Source organism: Gossypium hirsutum, chromosome A06 (assembly GCF_007990345.1).
Source record: "Gossypium hirsutum isolate 1008001.06 chromosome A06, Gossypium_hirsutum_v2.1, whole genome shotgun sequence".
NCBI classification, from domain to species: domain Eukaryota; kingdom Viridiplantae; phylum Streptophyta; class Magnoliopsida; order Malvales; family Malvaceae; genus Gossypium; species Gossypium hirsutum.
This window is the reverse complement of record NC_053429.1, coordinates 112,920,179-112,947,145: the sequence shown is the minus strand read 5'-3', so window position 1 is coordinate 112,947,145 and position 26,967 is coordinate 112,920,179. Positions and strand designations below refer to the sequence as shown.

The window sequence follows — 26,967 nt, the reverse complement described above, 5'->3', positions numbered from 1 at the left end:
TTTTAAGTTCCATGCAACACGAATTCTCTCTAAATCTCTAGGTATTTTTTCTCGAGTTCGCACGAACTTGTTTTAACTGATTATTTGTTGCATCTGTTTAAACGAGAGATGTTCCTACTACCAGTTACTTCCTTAATGAATACGAGTGTTACATAATCGAGAGGGTCGTGAGTACGCGCCAAGATTGTTTTTACTCTCAGTAATCACTAATTGGTGAGGAAAGCTGATTCAAGTAATGAAAGCTGTCCAAGATCAGCATCAAAGGGGTTGTAGGCCTTTAATTTTTGATAAATTTTTAGTCAATAAATGGTAAAATATTTGTTTCGGCCCTCTCCAAAATTTGCAGTTTAATTCTGCCCACTCCCTCTTTTTCTTGGTTCTTGTAACTGGATTCGTGACCATAAGATCTCTATCCTCTGCTAAAAGGTTGTACAGCCTGTCAATATTAAATATGTATTAAAAGAAAAACCCCACCACCAACAACGACAAAACTGTGAGAGCAGAAAGTGAAACTCATTAATCATATTCATTTGTCTACATATACGTGCTGTTGCATAGATTTAAATTGCAATTTTCGTATCACTGTGATTTTGCAGGGTCAAGTTGATATAGTTCAATCTTCAAAGGTATGTTGTAAACTTTACCAGACAATTTGTAAATATAGTAAGAAACTTCAGTTGGATCAAATTTCAGTTTCCTTTTAATTTTAATCATTTATGATGACATTCCTAGAGAGAGTTATAGGCCTTTAGCATAAGTTATCGACTTGGTTTCTGGGCAAAATTAAATGTTAGTATTCAACTTTATTCTCCATGAACTTTGTTTGTTACTGTAATTTTTTTATTAGATTTTGATTGTGCCTAATTTTCCTATTATGAACTATATTCGGAATAAAACCTGCTTAGCTGCTTATGAACCTTAGCTTTTCTCAAACTAGTCTAGTCTATGTCCTGGTAAGAATATATATATATATATATCTCAAATCAAGGTCCTTTCATGATAAAATGTGAATCTTTTAAGATTCTCTGCATAGGAGCAATATCATTTTAGGTTGTTCTTCAAAACAGATTTAATTTTGACATAAAATCAAATATTGAAAAGTAAAGGATCTGGAGCATTGATAATACCTTTTCTTTTTTGCTGTATTTGCATCTTTAGTTCCAGAATACATGGAAGGTGAACCAGTTAATGTTAATGAGTTCCAAGAATTAGCTAGGCAGGCCCTTCCCAAAATATACTATGACTATTATAGTGGTGGAGCTGAGGATGAGTACACACTAAAACAAAATGTGGAAGCATTTCAAGGAATTACGTAAGCTGTTAAGCGTGGTAATGAAAGTAATGTAGGTAGCAAGATGAAAATTCTACCCATTTCTTTACTTCCATTCTCAGGATCCGGCCAAGAATACTTGTTGATGTCAGCAGAATCGATTTGTCAACAACTGTTCTCGGCTACCAAATCTCAGTGCCCATTTTGATTGCTCCAAGTGCTAAGCATAAGTGGGCACACCCTGAAGGTTTGAATCTTCTTAGGCTGTCCTTCACTTCTTTTACTATTTCAAGTACCAATTTTACTATTTTCGTTGTGTTTCAACAGGTGAGGTTGCCACAGCCAGAGCAGCTGCTGTATGTGATACAATAATGGTACAAAAATAATATAGCTAGTTTTAGGTTCACTGGCTTGCCTAAATGTGAGTACTGAATTGTGTTATGAATGCAGATTTTATCCTACAGGTCTACCTGTACTATTGAGGAGGTCGCTTCAAGCTGCAATGCTGTTCGGTTCTTCCAGTGTTATGTACAGTGCTGCTCCAACTATTCCAGTGAATCTTCATTTTTTGTTTCAGATTTCAAATCCCAAAATAGAACTGAATTTATCAGAGATTGATAATTTATCCTTTACTGAACAGGTATACAAGAGGCGAGATATATCTGCTAATTTATTACAGAGAGCTGAAAGATGTGGATACAAGGCCATTGTCCTAACGGTTGATAGCCCTAGGCTTGGTCGAAGGGAGAAAGACATAAAGAACAAGTCACATACTTATTCATTATTCATTCATTTTGTTTCATTCTAGCAAATTTATATAAATTCTTTATATGCTGTGGATGGGGCTGAAATTTTATTCCCCATATCAACATATTCGACTAGAGGCCTTTCATTTAAAATTTTTAATACTTTTGTAGAATGGTTAACCCTCAATTGAAGAACTTTGAAGGTCTCATATCGACTCGAGTTTCCACTGTAAGTGATACTTTATTTTTCCCAATTATTGCTAAATATACCAGTATGCAACCACTGCGATATTAATTGTAAGGAATATGCATTGATGCTTATGTCCATGTTCAGAAGAAAAAAGAAAGTACAGGTTTTGCTTTCTGCTATCTTGCTTATAGTATGGAGGCAAATCACCCTTGGATAGGGCAGTGTGGAATCTCCAAGCTGGAAGGCTCAGCTTTTGGGGTTCACTGATGATATTCATGTTTATGTTGTTCATTTCTGGGAATAGATCTTACCTTGGAAGTTCTATTCAAAGCTGAGATTCATTAAAGCATGTCGTATTCATCTAGTATATTGAACTTTTACAGGATGACGGTTCAAACATAGAAGCATTTGATGCCAACACTGCATTTGATGCCTCTTTGTCTTGGAAGGTATAGAGTATGAACCAACAAACAGGATAGATTGACTTGTCACATGCTTTTTGGAATTCATATTTACCCATTCTTATATTAGAAGTAACTTGTGAATGTACAGGACTAACCTAAATAGTTATATTGTTTAATTACCATCAGCTTAAAAGTTTGATAGAAGGCTCTTAAGGAAGCTCCTATATGTATATTTTTACTGTCATTTAGTCACTAGGCATTTAAGCTCCCTTTTTTTTTTCCAGTCCTGATAACTTGAAGCCATTAATCGCAACATTTGCAGGATATAGGATGGTTAAGATCTATTACAAACTTGCCAGTTCTGCTCAAGGGAGTACTTACTCATGAAGATGGTAAGAAGAGGCTCATCAAATTAGTTGCATTATAGTTTCTTGCTATATTAATTTAGTAAATGATGAAATGGACATTTCAACTTTCTGAATTAGAAATGTTTTTAGAACAATTGCAAGGGGTTTATTATTTAAAGTCAGCTTGTGTCCTTGATATAAAAAGAGTCACTTGAATTTGATATATCAACATTGGCAGCAATAAAGGCTGTTGAAGTAGGGGTTGATGGGATTGTTGTCTCAAATCATGGAGCTCGCCAGCTAGATTATGCTCCACCCACTATTTCTGTTCTAGAAGAGGTAAAACCTCTCATACTCGCTGTTGGTCATGCTTTCTCGTCACAACTTTTAGATTTTTCAACATGATTCAGATATTATGGGAAGTGGTTAATGCATGAAAATCATAATTTTTTTTCTGTGATGTGCATGAGGAAAAGTGTTGAAATTAGAGATGAATACTCCAATGTATTGAGGAAAAACTTACTCAGTATGTATTTCTTAGAAACATATACAACTATATATACATGAAGATTGGATCAACTTAAGAAAGAATGTCTCTTAATTAGAATCTCTGAAAATCAGTTGTAATCTCTAAAGAGACTAATTAATGTTATCAAATAATCAAAAGATTCTCAACACTCCTCCTCAAGTTGGTGCATAGATGTCTCGCATGCCCAACTTGCAAAGAAGATTATGATAAGTCTTACAGTTGAACCCTTTAATAAAAACATCCGCCACATGTTCTTCGGATGCTAAATAAGATAGACTTAAGGCATCACTGACTACTTTTTCCTTGATAAAATGATGATTTATTTCGATTTGCTTGGTTTTATCATGCTGCATTGGATTTTGAGTTATGTTGGTGCCTGCTTTATTGCCACAGTACAAGGTTGATCCATTTTTGTTCAACAACTTTAGCTCTTCCAATATCTTTTGCAGCCATAAAAACTCACAAACATCTTGAGCCATGACCCTATATTCAACCTCTACACTTTATCAAGCCACAACACTTTGTTTCTTGCTCCTCCAAGTGAATAAGTTTCCTCCCACAAGAGTACAATAACCTGTTGTAGACCTTCTGCCATCAAGAGAGCCCGTCCAATCTGCTTTTGTAAATACTTCTATCTTGAGATGACTATTTTTGGAGAAGAGAATACCTTTGCATGGTGCAAACTTCAAATAGCACAAAATTCGCAATACTGCCTGCACATAAGTTTTGTGAGGATCATGCATAAACTAGCTTACCAAACTAACCGCATAGGCTATATCAGGTCGAGTATGTGAGAGATAAATCAATCCTCCGACGAGTCTTTGATATATCTTTTTATCCACTATTTCACCGATCCCTGCTTGTAACTTGTGATTACTCTCAATAGGTGATTTTGCTGGTTTGCAACCTGAGATGCCAGTCTCCGTTAGAAGATCTAAGACATACTTTCTTTGGGAAATAAAGATTCCTTCTTTCGATCTGGCCACTTCTATTCCGAGGAAATAATGTAACTTTCCTAAGTCTTTGATTTCAAATTCCTGAGCCAATTGTTTCTTTAGTCGGGTCATTTCTTACTTGTCTTTTTCTGTCATAATTATGTCATCAACATAAACTATAAGGAGAGTAATCTTACCCTTGTGATGTTTTATAAAGAGGCTATGATCAACATTACTTTTGTCGATAGTCAAACGACACCGTGGTCTTACTAAATCTGTCAAACCAGGCTCTGAGAGTTTGCTTTAGCCCATATAGGGCCTTTTTCAGTCTACATACCTTCCATTGTGTATCTTTATCCTCGAATCCTAGTGGAACTCTCATATACACTTCTTCTTCCAGGTCTCCATGTAAGAAGGAATTCTTTACATCAAGCTGTAGTAAGTCCTAGTCGAGATTTGCTGCACATGATAAAAGGATCCTAATCGTGTTCAATTTAGAAACTGGAGAAAATGTTTCTTGATAATCCATTCCATATGTCTAAGTGAATCCTTGCGCTATTAATTTGACTTTTGAGTCTTTCAATTGAATCATCAGTCTTATACTTGACAGTAAACACCCATTTGTAGCCAACAATTTTCTACCCCTCAAGAGGATTAACTAGTTCTCACGTCTCATTTTTTGCTAAAGCCCTCATTTCTTCAATCATAGCCTTCTTCTATCTTGGATCAATGATAGCATCTCTCCAATCCTATAGAACAGACATATAGAACAAAGACAAAGCAAAAGCTCTATAGGATGGGGATAAGGAATCATAAGAGATAAAGTCAGAAATAGGATGTAAAGTACAAGTTCTAACATCTTTTCTTTGGGCTATTGGTAATTCTAAGTCAGTATCAAACTTACGTAAAGAAGACTCACCTGACAGTGAAAAGTCAGGGCATAAAGTCGATTGTATGATGACATTTTTTTCTTGTCTTTTCTAGTGTATGTCCTTAAATCAGGCCTATCCAACAACCGTCCACTAGTCCTCTCTTGAACCAAAGTCTTTGTTGGAACTATATTCTCCATTAGAAGAGTAACAGAACAATGTGTCATCTCTTCATTTTCAATAACCTCCCCCTGAACAGATGGTTGTGATGAAAAAAAAGTAGGGTTCATCCTCACGAAATGTTATATTCATACTTACATAATACTTTCTAGACTGCGGTTGATACCTTTGTAACCCTTCTTTGTGGGGGAGTATCCAATAAAAACACATTTGACTGCTTGAGGATCCAGTTTACTCCCATTTCAAAAATAAACAAAGCAAACATAATCAAAGACCTTCGGTGAAACTGGGTAATTCGTCTTGCCCTGTAAGGTTTTTATGGGACTTTTAAAATCAAGGACCCGAAGAGGTATCCAATTAATGAGATAAAACAGCAACCAAGATCGCATCCCCCCAATAAGGCTTTGGGAGGTTCATAGTGAACATAAGTGATCTAGAACCTCTAAAAGATGCCGATTTTTTCTTTCGGCAACACCATTTTAAGCACTTATACCTTGACAACTAGTTTGATGCAAAATTCCATATGAATCTAAATAATCATTAAAGTTATACTTGATTTCATTATCAGTTCGCAAAATCTTAACCTTAGCATCAAATTGAGTAGTAATCAATTTATGAAAAAAACAAATGCACAAGAAAACACTACTTTTGGACTTTAATAAAAATATCCATGCCATCTGAGTGCAACGGTTAATAAATGTAACAAACCAACGATTACCAGATAAAGAAGTAAGGCATTTGAATGAATAATCTCAAAAGGAACAATGTTTCTATTATTACATAAAGAATAATTGTTTCTTGTATACTTAGCAAACTCATAGGCATCACAAACTAAAGAGTAACATTCTTGAAAATAAAGCAAGAAACATCTTTGCTAAAATAGTAAATGATGGATGTCTTAATTGGCTATGCCACTGAATTATCTCCCAGTTGACATCTTTATTGTCTCCAAATAAGGCTTGAGACATACTGGACGATTGATCCAGAAGATATAAGTCATCATACAATCTACCACTGCCAATCGTCTTCCCTATTTGGAGGTCCTAAAAGACACAATGATCGGGAAATAATTCAAGTTTACAATTTAAGGTTTTAGTGATAGTACTAATAAGTAAAAGGTTAACCAAAAATTTAAGGATGTGAAGGACAGAGGATAAAGTGATATTGGGAGTACAAACAACAAAACTTGTTCCAGAGACGGAGGTAAGGGAGCCATCAGCTATTCGCACACTATCTTTATATGGACAAGCAGTATAGTTAAATAAGCTTTTGTTTGACCCTATCATATGTCTATTCGCACCGAAATCAATAGTTTAAGATTCAGAAGTAGATGGAGCATTTAAGAAAGTACTTGATTTCGCATGATTAGACTTAGCAATCAAGGTAGAGTCCATTTCAGACAAGAGGCATCGGAGAAGCTAAATCTAGTCCAAGGTATAACTCTCAGTAGAAGTGGACTTGTCCTCTATTGTCACATAGGTTGACAAATTTGTCTGAGACCGAAAATTTTACCCCTTCATTTTCCACCACGACCTCGAGTGAGGCGACCATGCAACTTCTAATATGAATCTTTAATGTGTCGAGGCTTACCAAAGTAGCCACACATCAAGTGATCCTTATCAAGCTTACCACCTGATGGACCATCCTAGTTAGCAATGAAGCCAATTTTCTCAAGAGAAAGATTATAGAGCATAACAGCACGATGACTCTCCTCTTGTTGTACATAGGAGTATGCCTCATAGAGAGAAGGGAAAGGAGTCTTGCCAAGAACTTGAACCCAAATCTGATCATACTCAGTATTTAACCCAGCCAAGAAATAAAAAACGTGCTCATTTTCCACCATCTTTTAAAATTTATCGGCATCATTGGTACAAGTTGCCTGAAAATCTTGATAATAATTAAGTTCCTCCCACAACCCATTTAATTCTGCAAAATATTGAAAAATTGTTAGCTCTCCCTGTTTTGTACCACGGACCTTATTACGAATCTCAAAAATTTGTGCATCATTCCCAACATGAGAGTAGGTGAGAGCAACAGATCTTGTCCACAGTACCAAACAACAAATAAGTTTTGGAAATATTATGTTGCATATAGTTGATAAGTCATGCTATAACAAGAGAGTTCGTTGAATCTCACTGACTAAAAGTCGAATCAGTGAGTTTAGGTTTCGTCGTTTTATCGGTGATGTATCCCTGCAAGCAACGAGCCTTAATTAACAACAGGCAAGACTTTGACCAAGCAAGGTAATTATGTCCATCAAACTTCACAGGGCTAATTTGCAACGAGAGATTATTGATTGGAACCATGAGTTTCTCGTCTTTAGACATAATGTTGGAAAAAAAACACCTAATATCTCCAAAAAAACTACTTGGAAAATTAGAGAAAAAAACACCTAAAAAAAGAACACAAAAGAGATCCCACAAAAAACTTAGCCAAAAAACACCACCACTGAGAGGAGAATGACCGGAAAGGAGCAAAGAGCATAGCGATGGCTGTTAGAAAAACACAACAGCAGGAGGTGAAGCCTACGCGCAGCGCGTGAAACAAAGCTGCAATAAATTGCAACGACGTGTGAAGCCCATGTGCAGGTCTTCTGGTCATTGAAGCCTGGGGTTTCGTCGGCGAGTGGATGCCGACTCCAATGATAGGGGCAGTGAGAGAAAAAAATAAGGCTAGGGTGGAAAGTACCAATTTTATGTTTCTAGAGTTTTTTGGGAAAAAAATCAAAAAACGAATCCCAAAAATCGAATAAAAAAGCTGATAGCATGATGAAATTAGAAATGAATACTCTAATATATTAAGGAAAAACTCAGTCAAAAGTATGTATTTCTTAGAAATATGTACAACTATATATACATGAAGATTGATTCAACCTAAGGAAAGAATATGTCTTAATTAGAATCTCTAAAAATCAGTTGGAATCTCTTAAAATACTAATTAATGCTATCAAATAATGAAAAGATTCTCAACAAAAAGTGATATGGAATACTAATTATTAATTTGATTTTTATCCTAATATTTGTTATTTACTTAAAACATTCATGCTAATATATCAAAGAACCCCTCATGCGACCATGTTATGTCTAAGCAAGCCTTTCGTTAAATAAACCTTTAATCTATGATATTTACACATTAAAGCCCTTACTTTTAATTTAGGTAATTAATCTTTTTTTCTTTTATTTCTGCTCATCATAATTTTGTTAGTTATAAAGTTTTTTCTACTAAACACTCAAATGTATAGGATTAAAACTCTTTTAGTCTATTGTAAAAGAATTAAACTTTTATAAAGTATTTAGTAGTTTGATGGTGACCAAAAATCAGATCATATGTTGCCAAAACTAATGCAGTTGCTTCTGAACCTGATATAGGTTTTGGATCACCTTTGATGACCCCTCAGACTGACCATGAAAAAATTGTTTTGTTTCTCTCCCCTTTTTCTCTTCTTTGTTATGCTATTCAATTTGTTTTTCTGGCTTTTCATAGTTGTGATGTCCTTGTACTTCTTTGCTTGTGTTTTAGCTGATTCTTTGTGCAAAAGATATGTAATGAACTTCCTTTGGAATGTAGGAATGAAGACAATAAATTTTTTGAATAAAATTAGTTTTACAAGGACTAGCTGATCGGGAAAGTAGGGTGTATGGTATCGGAATCTTCATTTTCCCTGAAATACTTTATCCACCACATATTTGTACATGTGTATAGGAGTATAATCCTCTAAATATATAGAAAAACTGAAAAATATCAAATATACTACTTTACCCATAGCCGATACTAATTCTAAGTTGGAGTAAGCAACTTGTTAAAATGCAAATGTTGAGGAGAGGCATCACAGTGAAAACCAGTTATGGTGTTAAACCACAAATGTCTTGTGTAGCACATGCATTATTAGAACATTTGCGTTAGGCATGTGAGTTGTTTTTAAGCGTCGCTTGTGCAGGTGGTTAGTGCAGTTAAAGGAAAGATTCCTGTTTTATTTGATGGAGGAATAAGACGAGGAACAGATGTTTTCAAGGCGTTAGCCCTTGGTGCGCAAGCTGTCCTTGTAAGTTCTTTCTAGATCTCATGAGCTTTACCGCTTTAAAGTTCATATATATGCATACACACACACATACATGATTAAAATGAGTTTGTGTTCTTGGCAAATGTGGAACTTGAATAAACACTTATGTGGAGAGTGATATGTAAGAGTTGCAGATTGGAAGGCCAGCAGTTTACGGACTTGCAGCCAAGGGAGAATACGGGGTGAAAAGGGTTATTGAAATGCTTAGGGATGAACTTGAGCTCACCATGGCCCTCTCTGGATGCCCTACTCTCAACCATATTACCAGAAAACATGTCAGAACTAAGCATGAGAGACCCCGCTCCATGCTTTAAAATACTACAATATTGTTGAATCGCATTCATAAATGTATTCAGATCATTCCTGAATCTGTCATCATTTAATTGAACAAACTCATAAATCAGCTCCTATTAATGGTTGTACTACTTTTCATTTGAGGCAATAGAGGAAACTGCGACCCTGTATTATTCAAGCATTCTGAAGAATATTAGTAAATTTAAATTACCCATGAAATTTATTGTTTCATCTATGAAAACCATTTCCATTGCTTACAGTGATATTAAACAAATTGTTATATAACGGGCAATCATTTACATTACTGAACTGTTACTAGATACTATATTTTTGATTGAACAGTTAATTCTTCAAAGACACTCTACACCATATACATATTGCGCGACTATGGTTTAAGAAAAGAGTGGTCCAAACATGCTACGTATTGCCAACAGAGTTGCTTTTGTTCACGCCTAGCTCCGTAGGAGAATTTGTGATGCTGTTAACTGAGCCAAGGGTCTGGAAGCTCAACTGAGGGCTAGCTGGACAAGCCTCCGGATTAGCAGCACTCAGCGCATGGATAGCACCTGAGCTCAGTCGTGGACTCATAGGAGTCCTTTGATTCATTTCTTGAGGAGTCATGGCAGTCTGCTGCTGGACCAGCTGCTGTTGCTGGTTCAATTGTGAAATTCCGACTGTTGATGGAGAGACTGCTTGTGACGGTGAAACAACAGCCTGTAGTGGCAAGGTAGTTTCTTGCTGTTCCTGTAATTGCTGCAGCTGCAGCTGCTGTAACTGCTGCTGATTCTGCAACTGCTGCGGCTGCAATTGCAATTGCTGCTGCAGTTGCAACTGTTGCTGTTGCTGGGTCATTCCAGACATCATCTTTGGAGGACCCATTGGCCCCACGGCACCGGGCTGCTTCAGGTTCATGTTTGCCTGGTTCATACTTTGGCCTAGCATAGAAAGATTAGAAGAACCTGGATGCATCTGCCTGGCTCCAGATATCCCAGCTATGCTTGATTGAGGACCACCTATCATGCTAGCTCGGCCCAGCCTTAATTTTGAAATGAAAGCGGCCTGCTGAGCGGATGTTAGTGGTCCAGATTGAAGCTGCTGGCTTATTGCATTGGTAATATTTGAAGCTGGGTTAATATTAATTGGGTTCTGGCTCATATTACCCGTGCCTGAAATAGGGGCCATTGGAGCTGAGATTCCTGTTCCAGCAATTCTCCTTGCACCTCTAATTCCCAAGGCATTGCCAAGAGCCCCAAGCCTGGCCATGTTATTGCCCATGTTTCCCACACCTACAGCTGTTCCTAGTCCCATCATAATTTTCCTCTGCATTTGTACCTGCTGCTGTTGTTGTTGCCGTTGCTGCTGCTGCGGATGCTGTTGTTGTTGCTGCTGCTGTATCATCTGAAGTTGGAGAGAAGGTTTATTGACCATTTGATTACCCAACTGCATGTTTGAATTCTGCCCCGTTGCATTCAAGTGTGAGAGAGGATTTGATGCAAGCATCATCGTTGATCTCTGGAACTGCTGATGCTGTTGTTGAAGCAAGACATGATGCTGACTTTGCTGCTGCTGTGCTTGTTGTGGATCTAGCTGTGGTGGTCTTGCAGGCATTGATACCCCAGATATGAGTCCTTGAGACATCTGTAAGGCCTGAGGGTTTCCTGGAGGCAGCATCCTAGTGTTCCCTAGCACATTCTGGGACGGATTTACAGAAATATTATTACTGCAATTCGGCTTCGCCACTGCATTGGTCGCCTGAACAGGTACAGCTTCAGCACATTGCTGCATCTCGACTGCAGGATTGTTGTGAAAGATTCCAGAAGAACTTGGTAGACTGCTTGAGGCCATAAGCATTCGAATAGGTTTTGGCTGGACATTATCTTCAACAAGATGATGCCCTTCATGCAGCATCTGTATAAAGTAAGTTAAAATAAAATTGATGTGAAATAATAATTTTAATCTAACGTCTTTAATACTGAATATCCAGACTTTTAGCAGACTTACCTGTGAACAGAACTGTGCAGCAAGCAAATCCACCAAGTGCTGTCATAGGATTTAATCAGGTGAAGATGTCAGAACAGAGTAATTCATGCATGGATAAGAAAAGTGGAAAATACAAGGTTCAATCATTGAAACTTCAAACTGCAGTGAAGCACAAATTTTGATGTTCGTTATATTCTTTTAACCTAATTAGTAAACCGAGGTAGGGATGGCATAAAATACCAGCCTAAGAGAAACTTGGTTAATAAACACAAATGACTCGATCTGTCTAATCTCTTCTATATGTCGGAGATCTGAAACTTAGGCAGCACAACGTAGGGTCCAAAAGAAAAAAAAGTTTGGGAAAGACTATGGCAAGGAAACAAAGAAGTGAAGTAAGATTATTTGAACGAGCACCAAATATAGTATGATTCTGATACACTAGTAAGTTACCTAGGAAGCTCACCAATGAAATTTAAGAGGTGAACATGTAACATAGGCGCGACACAACAGACACACAGCGATATGAGAGTTTCTGAAATAAATAGGACAAGGTTATGGCAAGACATGACGATAAAAGGATGTTTTTTTACAATAAAAGAACAAAAAGATATCCTTTATTGCTGCGTCCTGCAGTGTATTGACCATGTTTTTATTGTGTCCAATGTTATTTTTATTCTTTGACGAGCCATTTTGTGTTCGACACTTGGACTCTCCCCAAGAAAAATGTATAAAGAGAAATAAAAATCTAAAATGAAGTAATGGCAGCTATCTGCTTTTACCGGGCCAGGCAGTTGTCATATTTTTCTCACAGCTCGGAAATCTAACAAGTAAACAAACTTACAGTATTTGGAAGAGTAGGAAGATAATGAATGCGATCGTCTGCAGCAAGAATGTCACCATCATCTATGTCTCCACAAAAGATTGCTACAGTCCCGTCAGTTTGTTTCTCAGACATTACCATTCTAGTTCGTACCCTAGGAACTAGAGAAACAACATTCCCTGATAAAGTAGAGGAAAGTTAATGCAAGGGAGATACACTAAATATCTGAAGGGAAAAGACTGAAAAATGACAGAAAACAGACCGTGAACAACACGTTCACCCTGCACAAAATTTAAGATTCTTGTCTTGCAAGTATTCATGCTTCCACCAAGAAGTGACTTTGATAGTGAATTCAAGTCATCTTTAAAATCCTCATTACTGGAAAGACTGACTAGACAGCTTGATACTAGTTGAGGAGAATGTGTGCGGAGTTTTCGGGCATGATACTCATCAACCTTCTTGTTTTTGATGTTGAGTTTATGCCTGGGATCAAAACTATAACATGAATATTGCCATCTATATGAACTTATTAACAGGAAAAAGTGGGACATGAATGCCATTTCCTAAGCACTATGATTTTTTTCTTATATAACCAAGCAGGTGTCTTTTATATAACAATCCTCCTAAATAACATCATGTTTTGGCATTTCATGATGACAGAAACAAACATCTAAGAGTACATTTCACAAAAAGAAGTGGCACTAGCATCCTAGAAAGTCATCTTGATATGAAACTGATTTTTTTTCTAATATAACCAAGCAGGAGTCTAGATATAACAATCCTCACAACTAACATCATGTTTTGGCATCTCACAATGACAAACAAGCATCTAGACTATGCTTCATAAAAGGAAGTGGCTCTACATTCTATAAAGTTCAACCAAGATGTTACTAACACTATACACAGCACTGAAACATGAAATTATCTATCTAATGGCTAGAAGTCAATCACAAAACTCCAATGTAGTAGTAATTCAATTCACATAATACATCCTACCTCATAGTCACAATTTCAATCTTTGAGAACCTTTCGAGCATTGTTTGATCACCCACAGGTGGGGTTTCAACAGAAGGACTGCTTGCATTTAGTGGAGCACTAATATTGCTAACACTTGCAGGAGATCCAACAACATTTGTTGCTGGGTTCTTGGGGAGGGAATTTGATTTTCGCTTGCCAGAAACTTGAGTCTGGTGTTGTCTCTGCATGGAGTCATTTGCACTTGAAGCCAAAGATGGGGTACCACCAACAGCAGGAATTGAGTTAACGGCCGCCTTCTCCTTTAGAGATGCTCCAAGTGCAGTGCTTGTTGCAACGGCCCCAAAGTGCTGTCCTATGGAACCACTTGAAAATTCCCCAGATTTGGATGATAATGGAGATTGAGGCAAAGCCCCAACAGATACACGTGGGCTTTGCACTAGTTTCTTTTTTAGGAATTGTTGCTCATTTCTCACATCTTTCTCAACAAGCTGGTTAATACCGTTCCAAGGTGTTTCAAGGAAACCAGGCCTCACAAGTCCATGGGGTAATCTTGGTTGAAGCCGTCTCTGCTGTGGATCCAAATGGTTTGTATCAGTTTCCCTATTGAGTTCAGCACTATCCAACTTGTCTGGATCAAATGGCTCTTCTTTGGCACCATATCTCACTGCTGACTGTCCAGCAGCAAATGGCATTGTACCAACCTCCTGATTCAGAACCCCTTCAAAAGCCTGCAGAGGATACTTCTGCATGCTGGCATTTGCATATTGAATTCCTCTTGCCGTCGCTTGCTGGGGTAGTAACATATTCTTCCAGCTCATATCTGGTCCATGGAGGCCATCCATATGTGAACTGATTTGTTGCTGAAGAATACTGTCAGATCCAGTAGCATTGAGCCTAGTTCTTTTATTAAGGCCAGTTAAGGGTGACACTGGACCGCCAGGATTCTCCCGCTTCACAAGAAGAGAAGCACTGGAGTTTATGTTGTCTGCATATGTAAATGTCATGTTCTGGGCAGCAGGGGATGCAACTGATGCATTGACAATAGAGCTAGACCCCTGGTCCTGCATGCTTCTTGCATTTACAGCCCTAGTTTGATACTTCGGTGACTGGTATGTCATCTGTAGTGCTGAAACAGAGGAATCTTGCACAAAAGTTTTAGGTTTTAGTGTTAATACATTGCTTGGACCAATATTTTGAGTTGTCAAATTTTCCTGAACTTGTTGCGGAACCAAACTTCCTGACATAATTCCTGCCTCTCCCAACCTACCACTAGAGCTTTCAGGCACTCCATCTATGCAAACCTTCTTACCATGGATCTTACCAGTAAAGGTCACTGTAACTTCTGGAGCCTGCCTCAACCTCTTTTTCCGCAAGCTAGAAGGAAGGTCAAGCTGCAAATTGGTCATGGTTAAGATAAATACAATCGGAAGTGCAGAAACTTTTACATTCTGAACTCATTACCTTAGTTGAAACAGGATTTGCATAGAGCCTGTCCAGTTTGGGAGTAGGATCTAAACAAAGTTGTGGTTGCAAGGCTTTTAATATTCTAGACTCTGCTTCCTGAAGTCAAAAGGGATTAAATGTTTAACAGCTAAGCAACATGCAAAAAAATAGTTGGCAAAGGATAAGTAGTTGTCTATATGTACCATTAAATCACCATATGTCCATGAATTATCTGAGCTCATGGGAATATCTTTTACAACATTCTCCAAAGACATCTTAAGACGGACTTTATTGATGATAGGGGATCCATCCAAAGAGGGGGTGATAGATCCCTGTTGAGATGCAACATTTTGATAATCTTGTACCTTCCAAAGGAAAACATGAATTTTAAGTCCTAAATATGAGTTCATTAAAAGCACATTCTTATAATCTTAATAGTTATGGAGCAAGCACTTAAATAAGTATAAATTTCTACCTTCGAAGCTCTTTCTGAGACACCAAAAAAAATATCAAAAGGTTACTTGTAGCAAAATGCAAGGATGGAATTTTGGTGTTCTTGTGATTACACACGATTATTACATAAATGGATAAAAAGATAGAAAGTATGATAATTTTATAACGCACCTCACATATGAGTGTCCCATCAACATATTTGCATGGTATATCATCCAAAATATCTCCTGGCAATCGGCCAAATTCAATTGCCTTCAAGCACATTCAAACATTGAGGAGCAAATTAGAAGTAGAGCTTATGCTAAGACAAAAAGGTTATATCGGGAGTAATTAAGCTGCTGTTTCAAAGTAATATGAAGTAATAGAACCATTAAATTGAGACAAATTCTTCTTGAAACCCAAATGATTTCTTTACTCAAAACAAGTTTCAAGACACAAGTGGATTAACTCCAACAAACCAATCAAAATAAAAAATGCTCAATTGGTTTTACTTTTGCTACTTGCTTTTCTTTTGTCTCTCAATTTTTATATAATACTAAAATTTAAATAGTAAAACGCAAAACCATAGTCAATTAAATATTTAATTCAAGCACCCAACATAAAACCAATTTGTAATATGCGGAGGGGCTCAACTTTAATATAAGAGCAAGGAAAACAACACTTAACTAATGTGGAATAACACTATTTAACACTCCCTCTCATGTCTAGCTTGTAAGGCTTACACATGGGCAACTTCACGTGGGATTAGGTAAGAAGAACAAGATAACAAAACCTATGGGTTGATACAATAATAAGCATCCAACCTAAAACCAATAAACAATAGTTGGAGGGGCCTGATTTTAATATAAGACCAACCTAATACTTAAATAACACCATTTAACACTCCCCTTCACCTATAGCTCATAGGGCCTATACATGGACGACCTGACCAAGGGTTGTCAACCACACATAGGGCTATCCAAGAAGAACGCAATAATAGAACCTAGATTTTGAAGGCATGTACCAACTAGTAATAGGAGGAAGGGCCTAACTTTAATATATGACCATAGAATATCCAATACTTAAAATATATAAGATAACAACACTTTACAAAGAAGAAATAGCTAAAATTTAAATCAAATTCCACCATACTACTTCTAAACAAAGAAATAAGTTGTTAAATATCAACGAAAATCCTTTTTTATTTTTTTATCTCTCAAAAGGTTTTTTTCTTTTATATATAAAATGAGCATCTAAAACTAGCAAAATTAACAACCAAGCAAGAAATCATTTTTCAAATGTCAATGTTTAACTCTAAGGTTCTAACTTATGTTACTAGGTAACATACACGATGTGGTTTAGGGGGGAAATAGTTGTAAATTAGCAAAATTAGGAGTGAAAAACGAGTAGAAAAGAATTGGTACTCCAGAAAAGTTAGGGTTATAGAAAACCTCTAGTTTGTCTCTATTAATTCAAAGACAATAATAAGAAAGTTTTGGCTATAAACATTTTGTAACTTATTTATACTAGCATTACAAATAAAGTTTTAATCATAAGCTTAGAGTTAAATCTTAAAGATAACTAATAATTCTAGCCCTACCCATCTATCGCATGTCTAATGATTAATAAATAAAATAACATAATAACAATAAAAACCTTCTATATCATTCTCCTTGGCCTGGAAAATTTGACTCCAACAAGAAAAGTTTCACCACTTCAGCAAATATTTTCAGACCAGCTCTTTGCAGGCATGATTAGTAACTTTTCTAACTCAACATGTGCCTTTTCATCTAGTTTTTTTTTTTTTTTTTAATTTCAATTTCATCTACAAACATTATTTCAAAAGTAACTCCATATCCCACTACATTCGAGTAAATATATTTCAAAAGTAACTCCATATCCCACTACATTTGAGTAAATATTTCTCTTTCAAGTTTCATAGCATTTGTGTAACATCTCAAACTTCCAAATTGACACATGACACTATTCCAGTAGCAAATATAGTGAATTGTTGAGAAATTCTGAAAATTTATCAAATAAAAGAATTTTTTCATGAAGATAAAATGATTTTGGATATAAGATTTGATGAAAAAAATTTTCACCACATTTTTCATTTGTGGACCTAGAACAGCAATATAAAAGAGCAACATCAATGAAATACATAGCAATAGTATTTGCCTTAACAGCATCATCTATAATGCTTTTGGCATAGAAGTATTGCTCCATTTCCCACAAAAAATTATTCACATTCCTTATGGACATCATTCTCATAAACTCAAATACCGACTATTACAAGGCTAAAACTTTAGTCTCGCAATCCGTGCAACTTTAGACAATTTTTTGGGTTCAAATCCGCCTAAATTAGCCTTACTCTCACAAATTAAGAATTCTCGACAGAAGTTTTCTAAGACACCCGAAAATAAAATAGAAACAACTCAAAAATAAAATCAACAAAAGAATAGAAAATATAAGAAAGCAAAACACACAAAGTGTTTGAATAAATGCTCTTAAAGTATCTCTATTACTTTAAAAAATTACAATTGAGTGATTACAAATAAGAGGGGAAGCCTCTATTTATAGTTGAGCTTCTCCAAAACCAACGGCACAGATTAAGTTATATCGACGATCAATATTAGAATCTATTTACAATTGAGATTCTTAGGGGATTTGCAATCTTTTGAAATTACAAAATGAAATCTTCTAAGATATGAAATCTTTTAAGATTAATTTTCATATTTGTTATGGCAATTCTAATTTTCTTTTAAGTGCTTCATTAGGTCACCAAAGCTTAAAGTAGATGGGTTTCTTCAAATATTCCACGAAATAGGCTAATTTAAGTAGGTCAAATGAGCCCTATTTAATCACTTAACCTCTATGGGACATTCTTTGTGCATTCATCACGAGCTTTGATTCACTGCCCGTGACACAAGAAGCTTGAAGCTTTGTTTGGGAGCATTGCATCACTCATCGAGTTTTTGAAGTTATTCTTTAATTATTAAAGATTATTTGTATGGGTTACTGGCATGTACATAAAGGCTTAACCTATCATAAGTGTTTATAATCATTTGGATTTATAAAATCAAGTATTTTTTGTAACCTCTTTGAAAAGTTAATACAAGTTTTTGAATTATAAATTGGTTTGCACATGTTTATGACTTGAAATTATATTTAAATATGATTTAGAATTGTTTTTAAATACTTTGGAATCATTAAATATGGTTTGATGGTTTTTAAGAATGTTTTAAAAGTATTTTTGAAGTGCTTCAAGAACACTTAGTGAGTGACGTCGTAACTACGAAGTTTCAACATCACGACTACAGAAGCCAAAATCATAACTTCGCACTTCACCTCATCATGACCTCATTTCCGTAAGTAATGTGGTGATGTCGCACCCCTATAACAGCCTTGCATTTTTTCAAGTTGTTTTTACCTTTCGGGGCTTGTTTTATGTTCCGATCAAACTTTGAATAAATTCTAAATGATTTTAAATTGTTTTTAAAATTTTCAATTTGCCTAAAGCATGTTTTAATTATTTTGTAGAAGTGTTTTAAACTTATAATTCTTAAATAAATCTAAAATTTATTACTTATACATGCTTCAATGGCACCTCCCACTTGTAGTGATTGCCTGAAATAGGTAAGGGATGTTACAATTTGAGTAACTCCATATCCAAACGCTAAAGCATGTTTTCACAACAATTCTCTCCTGTTCTTTCTCAAAGAATATTACAGTGTGGGAAACTCACCATAGAAATGTCCTAAGGAATAAACAAACACATCAGGAGCTTCAAACAAGTAATTGTTCTAAGAATGCCAAGGAAACAATCATGCCAAATTATTAACAAAAAGTTGTCATTCGTTCCTCTTTCATGAAGACTCTCCTTTTCCAAAGAGTATTCCAAAACCACCTCTTTCACTTGAAACCATTAGAACCTTCAAGTTTTCCTACTTAAGTTCAATGATGAGTTTAGTCTTAGCAAAATCAAATTTGACTATAGAAACTAGACCAATTTTTTTACTCCTAAATCATCACCAAACATTAAGTCCTTTGATATATCCAAGAGATTTCTAACTCACCTTTGACCCTCCCTTTGTTCTAAGGTTGTGGTTATCATTTTATAAACAACCGAAGACTTTGAGCTAATTCACCATTGAGGTTAGAAAAAATTTGTTTCTACTAACGTCAGATCCTCTTCTTATATCCTCTCAAATTCTTGATAAAAAATAAGATGAAGAAACCCTTCTAATTCATATTTTTCTCGTTCCTAATATAACACCTCTTTCAAAACCCCTTCAAGTTTACTCCAGATGACCCTATCATGGGTCGCGGATCAAAGCCTATAACAAATGCACACAAAGCGTCCCATGGAGGTCAACTAACTAAAAGAAACTTATTTAACTCACTTGAACAAGCCCAATTCATAGAACATATAAAAAACCCATCTACTTAAAGCCTTGGTGGTCCAACGAAACATTCCAATAAAACTAGAGTTATGAGGATAATTATTGTAAAACTTAAAAAATAAAGATGTATAAAGTTTAAATTTCTTAAGACTTTCATTTTGTAAATAAGCAATAATCTCAGTCGTTAATGTAATTCGATCTGTACCGTTGAATTTAAGAAAGCTCAACTATAAATAATGTCCTTCCTCTTCATTTATAATAATCTCACTGTATTTCATTCAAAGTAAAAGAATACTTTTGAGAGCATTTACTCAAACTTGGTGTAGTACTGCTTTCTTATGACTTTTCTGTTCGATTCGAGCTTTTTTTTCTTCTAGTTTTTCCGTTTTCTTTTCGGTGCCTTTCCATTGAGAATTCTCATTTTCGAGAGCTAGACTGACTTAGACTAATTTGAAGTAAAATAATTGCTTAAAACCGCACGGATTGTGAAACTAAAGTTCTAGCCCCGTGAGAATCATTTATAAATCCTTCTAACAATCTTCCTGTAGGTACAAAATAAGAGTATGTTCCAAATGACTAATCTTCAATGGCACGATCAAAAATAGGTATCACTATCTCCCCAAAACAACACGCTTTGGTTATTTTGGAGGAAACAAGGATGTTAGACTGTAAACCTGTGGAAACACCTATAAATCTTAGGGTTCGTTTGTTTGGAAGTAAAACATTTTCCGAAAAAGCTTTTCAGTCTTTCCGATGTTTGTTTGGCTGAAAATATTTTCCTAAGGTAAAATCAATTACAAAACAAGGGAAAAGAAGCCCTTAATTTTGGAAAATGTCTTACCGTTTCTAATTCGGTAAGACATTTTCAGGAAAATTAGAAGCCAACACCGATTTTCTGCTTCCCCTTCCCCTTCCCTTTCCCTTGACACCTGATCTTTTGCTTGCCGTTAGCCAACACCGATTCTCAACACCAGACACCGACGTTCATCAAAGCTTTTCCCCATCTTCGCCTTCCGTTGTCAAAATCTGCACTGGCGTTCATCTTCCTTTCTCGAAGGTAAGAACGAAAAAAATTGATATAAGGAAAAGGTGTTGTCTTTTCTGATGTTTAACTTTCGTTTGTCGTTAGCCAATTTGAGGAAGGGAAAAAAAAAACATGTGTTAACTGTAGTTTATATAATATCTATTGGATATTGACAGGATATCTATCTATTAAACAAACTTGAAAGCTGAAGTTCTACTCTTTTTTACAAACAAACAGGACCATAAAACAAAAATCCTCTAGTTTCATGAACCCATTTTTCTTCGTTACAAATTCGATCACAGTGCTTATTGTTACTTCTTTTGGGTTAAAGTGAAGCAGCGTTGGTTATGATTTCTGGTTTTTATTATCTAAGATAGAATAATTTCTGGAAATGGCTAAGGATTTTGGGTATAATAGAGAAGAATGATAACATAGAGAACTAGGAAAAACAATGCAACATTCAACTTTATGGTACCTGGTCTAGATTGTGTATTGTGAATACATATCATTATTCACCTATTCAACTATGGGATTATGAATATGGAATTGATTCACCTATTAAGCTGGATATTCAGTATAGTTAGGATCTTTGTTCTTAATTTTCTTTATCCTTCTGCAATTTTATGCTTTTTAAGTTCACATAGCTTTTTGTTTAACAGGCTACTGAAAAGAATCAAAGTACTAAACCAACTAGCATCGTTTGTGCTGATTGTGAAGGAAATGGTAATGAAAATTTTGGGTAATTACTTTTTTTGTCTGATCTTTTTTTTTCCTTGAAATTAGGTCTCTTGTTTCATATAACAATAGATTTTGTTGATTATCATTGTTCTCTTGATATCTACTGATACCGACTAAACTGTTAGAATTTAAGGTTGTGACTAAATTGTTAGAATTTAAGGCTGTGCTGTTAATATTGTGTATGGCAATATGGCATCTCAAACATCAATCTAAAAGGATGGTTTGAACTCCCAATTATAAGAGTGTTTAGTAATGATTCTAATTTCTTTATATAATATATATATGAAGAGTAAGCAGATCTAACCATCCAGCACGTCTTTTTATATGTAGCCTATGGTGCTTGTATTCATTCGAAGGATCATAGATTGGTTAAACATAGATATACTTAGGTGTTGCATGGTTCATAATGATTCATTACATGAGGCTGCAGAGTTGTATGGTTTCCTTTTGATGGAAGGGATAGAATGAACAATAATTTCATTTCTTCTCAAATGTGGAAGAAGCGTTTCTCTCTCAATTCACTCTTCCACTTGACCCAACTTAAAAAAAAATTTCTTCCTATTGATTAACTTATATTCTTCCACATTATGAGCCTATGTTTATCAGGTGTGAATACTTTGTCTTCTCTAACTTCTTTTAACTTTTTGGATAATTATTCCAGACAACTTCCTTTATTAACAAATGTTCAAGTCAACATTTAGGCTCTTAAAGTTTTTCAATGTTCAACTCCAGAGTTCATTGTTTGAGTTCTATTATTCTAAAACGACCAACAAACAAATAATAACTAGTTTCTATATCCAACTACCAAGTGCAAAACAATGTTCTCAATGCAAAGGAACTGGGGTTAATTCAGTTGATCACTTCAATGGACAATTTAAAGCTAGTGAGCTGTGTTGGCTTAGCAAGTACAATTTTCTTTTCCCTTACCTACCCTGATAATGATAACAAGCAGTAATATCATCTGTGTCATTTCCGGATAGGATCACATTCAAAGTTTGTTGTTTATTCTGTTGTTTGCATTCATCAAGGATTGAAATTCAATTTCTTTTTTGAATTGGTATTGAGAACAAGATAGAATACTGATGTTGAATTTCTGTTCTAAAAGAAAATAGAATTTTTATCTATGAACAATTCAACTGAGCACAATTCATAGTACTCTTATCTGAAATTTGTGTTTAGCGCAGACCAGATTCTTGAAATGTCTTTTTTCTTTCACTGGTAGATTCTTTAGATCTTTAAGAGAATGACTTTAGTACTTTACCTTTTTTATTGGAAAAACAAAGTAATTGATTATTGATACCTAGTATGAGGACTTATGGGTTGTTGAATCTGTCATATCCAGTTGTAGAAACTGGCACATTCTTGGTTCCAAAGAAAGTACTAAAGTCATTCAAGGATATAGGCAATGGTGATGCACTCATGCTTTAATCTTTCTGCACCATGGATTAGCATCAAAATTCTTGGAAGTGATTTTATTTCAGTGAATCAGTAGCATTCTAATCCCATGGATGAAAAATGTAGAAGTATTAGCAATTGGCATTTGATAGAATTAATATGTGTTTTTGTTGCAGGGGAAAAGGGAGATTTTATGTGGGAATTGTAATGGAGCTGGCTTTACTGGTGGATTTAGGAGCACCTTGGATGACTGATATAAAAGCTACAATTTTGTCTCACCAGAGGAGATTTACCATAACAAGCTTTTGTAATCTCGTCTGTTTCTTGGATTAACAATACATTTGCTTCACTCATGTTGTGTTTTTGGCATGCACAAGTTTGTTATATACTTAGCCAAAAAAAGGGGAGAACCTTTTTATAATTATTCAATCTTTGTTTTTTATTTTTTTATAACACAGTTAGAAATAATTTATTTGCTTTGCTTGTTTTCAATTTATGACGGTTAATATTCTAGCTTAATAATTGAGTATTATTATATATTTAATTTGATTTATTTATAAATAAATTATTGCAATATATGTAAAAACAATTTAAAATATAAATTTATTAATATATATAATAAACTCAATTAAACAATGAAAAGATAATAAATTTTTAAATACATATTTGTTTCATTTAAAACAGCTTTTATGAAATATTTTCAGGAAATCTGCCAAACAACAAAAAATATTTTACACAGATTCATTCAAACGCCAAAAATGTAAATCATTTCAGAAAAGTAAATCATTTTCCAGAAATTATTTTTCGAAAAACGTTTTTACTAGCAAACAAACGGAACCTTAATGTCAAACTTGTTCCAGACCAATGAGAGCTTCTATAAGGTCCTAGCCAATATTGAAAGTTGGTCAAAAAACTAAATTACCTTACCATCACTCAACTAGACATCTCTACAATGAGTGTGGTTAGTCAATTCCTTCAAAATCCATGCAAGTCAATAGAATGCAGTAATATGTATTTTTCGCTTCATCAAAAGTGCTCCTAGACAAAGTCTATGAAGATCATGGGAATACACAAACTGTAGGATACTTAGAAGCCGAGTGGGCTGGATCTCCTTCATATAGATGATCCACTTCATGATATTGTGTTCTCTTTGAGGGTAATTTAATATCATGGAAAAGTAAGAAACAAGGTGTTGTAAAAAGATCAAGTCTAGAAACAAAATATCGTGTAACAACCCTAATTACTTATGAGCCAATTTGATTAAAACAATTTCTTCAAGAACTGAAACAAGAAACAATCAGCACAATAAAGTTAATGGGATAATCAAGCAGCATTGTATATCGCGTCATATCCAGTGTTTCATGAGAAAACTAAACATATAAAGATTATTTGTCATCTTGTGAGACTAAAGGACTAAGTCAAGATGCACTGCTATTAGCTTTGTTAATTCAAAAGACTAGTTAGCAAATGTTTTTGCTAAGACTCTCAGGAAACCTCGTATCGGATGCTAGTGTAAATAGGATATGTATTAGGGTGTATATTGATATAGAAATGCATTCAGAATATTTCCCTCTTCTCTATTTTTCCTCTCTTTTCTCTATTTTTCCTTACGATTGAACAACCATAACAGAAACAAAAACAGCAGCCTTATTTCTTCTCTTTTATCCTCTTCTTTCTCTCTCTACTTCACATAAATATTTTAGTAACTTATTTATACTAGGGTTACAAATAAATTTTTAATCCTAGCCCTTGATTTAAACCTTAAAGATGACTAATAATTTTAGTCCTAGCCATTTATCATGTGTCTAATAATAATAATAATAATAATAATAATATCAAGGTCTTATTGTCTATCATGTGTCTAGTAATTAATATATAAAATAACATAATAATATCAACATCGCGCTTTACTATAACTATGGTCAAATATTATGAACGTTGCTTTCTTATATCACTAAATATGAACCTAGGAAATACCACTTTGCCAACCTAGTGCTTATTGACAACTGATGCAAAATATGGACTATACAAGAAACCATGCTATCCCTCCACTGTACTATTCACCAAGGATCAATGAAAGCGAGACAAACCTTTGCTAATTAAACTATTTAATTTGGAGATTTTATTTTCTATCATTCAATAATGAACTTCCAAATGTGCACCCAAAACCAAGATATATTTGATATTATGAGAGACCCTATATAACAACATTGTAGGAATAACAAAGAAGGTAAGAATAATTAGGAATAGTCAGAAAAAGCAATCAGAGAAATACTTGATCAAATCCTTACTAAGAAGAGAGTTTCAGATGACCTATCATATGGATGCAACTTTGGAGCACCCTGAAGAGTAGCCTGATTCAAAGCATCCTGAAAATTCAAAAATTGCTTTTAACTTTAAAGTAAGTTGATTGAAGCAAAAGAATCTGTCTTTTTAGTGAACCTTTTACAATGAATAATGTAACATTAATATTGTGTTAAACAAACCTCTGGTGGTTTTCCAATACAATATCCATCTGGATAAAGATTCAAGGTCAATGAAATTTCATGGTCTGCAAAAACAAGAAATAACGAACGCAGTCACAAATCGAACATTATCAATTATCTAGAGAGGGAAAAATAAAAACAAAACACAATACTAGTCTTGACTCTAACCTTTAGGAACACAAAGCACTTCATCAGAAACAAATGGTTGAGACACCTCAGGAACATGCTCAACGCCTTCAATGACATTACCCTAGATCAACAAACAATTCAAATAATCAGACAAAATCACAGAAAGGAAAATAGATACATATTAATTTTTATTCTATATCCCTTCTTCTCTCAGCCACGAACTATGAATCATAGAGAGAAAACTCGTACTAGAAACAGAATTATACAAGTTTTTATGAAGGTTGCAAACTCAAAACTAAAACAAAACCCCGTAACTACAGTATCTATTACACCAAAACCATAAAGGCTAAAACAAGGGCAAGATAATGTTTTATGAAATCAAGCCTATATTTTTAGCTTAAGACTTAACTGGTATATTTTTAAAATAAACAAAACATTAAAAAATCCAACACTTCAATCCCCCCTAACTTCTAACAGCAACCAATAATTAAAATTCCACTTAAATAGAATTAAGATACAATTATAGATATTTAAAAAAGGAAACTGGGAGGATATGTTAAATGAAACAAAAACCAAAATTTCTCCTTTTTTTTTAAATTTAACAGCAATATTTTTTATCATCAATTTACCTGTGAAAATGGTTCATTACAGAATTTACCTGGAGCTTTCTAGGCCATGAGCTCTCTTCAGAATTGTCAGGGACAACATCAACCGAAGCCTCCAATTGAAGACAAGGCTTCGGCTTGAACCTAGTACCGGTTTTTGAAACCTTAAACGAAACACCCATGTAAAAAAAAAAGAAAAAGAAACTTGTATGCTCTATCAGAATTAAAGCATGAGAATTTGAGGTTTTATGCTTTTTGTTTGGATCAAGAAAAATATCAGAAATAGGGAGACAATTAAGAACCCAGATAGAAATTATCTAGTAAAGAGAGGAGAAAAGCTAGCAAAATCGAACGAAATTTTTTTAAAAAAGTGTGGGTCTAATATGGCAGAATTGAGAATGAGAACCCAGGTTTAATTGAATAACAATGAGGGCGTGTATGGATTGGGAAAAATAAAAGAAAAGAGAGGGAAAAGAACTGGGAAAAGACACACACACAATGAGATGAAGGATTTGGGGAACTCAGAGTTCTGAGTTCTGAGGAACCAATTTGTAAAAGGTATGTTAAAGAGGAATGACATTTGTAACAGGGAGAGGGGGAACTTGATACAAGGTGTGACGATTAGATTTCTGGAAAAATTCGATTTCCAAATTTTCAAAATTCGAGGTAGTTCAAAAATTTTAAATCAAAGAGTTTATAAAATGAATATG

General features: G+C 34.9%; 2 protein-coding genes across 8 annotated transcripts; one reads left to right on the top strand and one right to left on the bottom strand.

Annotated features, from left to right (window-relative positions):
• The first annotated feature begins 124 nt into the window (after positions 1-124).
• On the top strand, positions 125-10,043 carry LOC107961836 (peroxisomal (S)-2-hydroxy-acid oxidase GLO4). Of its 7 annotated transcripts, none has more exons than XM_041115624.1 (12): positions 147-789; positions 1,159-1,312; positions 1,393-1,517; positions 1,598-1,644; positions 1,721-1,798; positions 1,911-2,035; positions 2,188-2,245; positions 2,590-2,655; positions 2,933-3,002; positions 3,196-3,296; positions 9,408-9,512; positions 9,657-10,043. In XM_041115624.1, exons 2-12 carry the CDS (start codon positions 1,170-1,172, stop codon positions 9,714-9,716), a joined length of 978 nt encoding a protein of 325 aa, XP_040971558.1. In that variant the 5' UTR covers positions 147-789; positions 1,159-1,169; the 3' UTR covers positions 9,717-10,043. The 7 variants fall into 7 exon arrangements, with proteins under 7 accessions (XP_040971559.1, XP_040971558.1, XP_016753490.1 ...); XM_016898001.2 differs by having other exon boundaries at positions 157-626; XM_016897999.2 differs by having other exon boundaries at positions 263-626; positions 9,665-10,043.
• Positions 10,044-26,967, bottom strand: LOC107961835 (protein PHYTOCHROME-DEPENDENT LATE-FLOWERING). Its single transcript, XM_016897998.2, has 12 exons — positions 26,311-26,967; positions 25,692-25,773; positions 25,524-25,588; positions 25,329-25,406; positions 15,670-15,750; positions 15,249-15,410; positions 15,064-15,162; positions 13,621-14,993; positions 12,887-13,107; positions 12,646-12,803; positions 11,826-11,864; positions 10,044-11,732 (listed from the first exon to the last, which is right to left on the bottom strand). Exons 1-12 carry the CDS (start codon positions 26,437-26,439, stop codon positions 10,242-10,244), a joined length of 3,978 nt encoding a protein of 1,325 aa, XP_016753487.2. The 5' UTR covers positions 26,440-26,967; the 3' UTR covers positions 10,044-10,241.

Coding starts and splice junctions, on each gene's coding strand:
- LOC107961836 (XM_016897999.2), top strand. CDS start 1,170: ATGGAAGGTGAACCAGTTAATGTTAATGAGTTCCAAGAATTAGCTAGG. Junction 1,518..1,597: donor TAAGTGGGCACACCCTGAAG/GTTTGAATCTTC, acceptor GTGTTTCAACAG/GTGAGGTTGCCACAGCCAGA. Junction 1,645..1,720: donor CTGTATGTGATACAATAATG/GTACAAAAATAA, acceptor TTATGAATGCAG/ATTTTATCCTACAGGTCTAC.
- LOC107961835 (XM_016897998.2), bottom strand. CDS start 26,439: ATGGGTGTTTCGTTTAAGGTTTCAAAAACCGGTACTAGGTTCAAGCCG. Junction 25,774..26,310: donor CATGGCCTAGAAAGCTCCAG/GTAAATTCTGTA, acceptor TTGTTGATCTAG/GGTAATGTCATTGAAGGCGT. Junction 25,407..25,523: donor GTATTGGAAAACCACCAGAG/GTTTGTTTAACA, acceptor TTGAATTTTCAG/GATGCTTTGAATCAGGCTAC.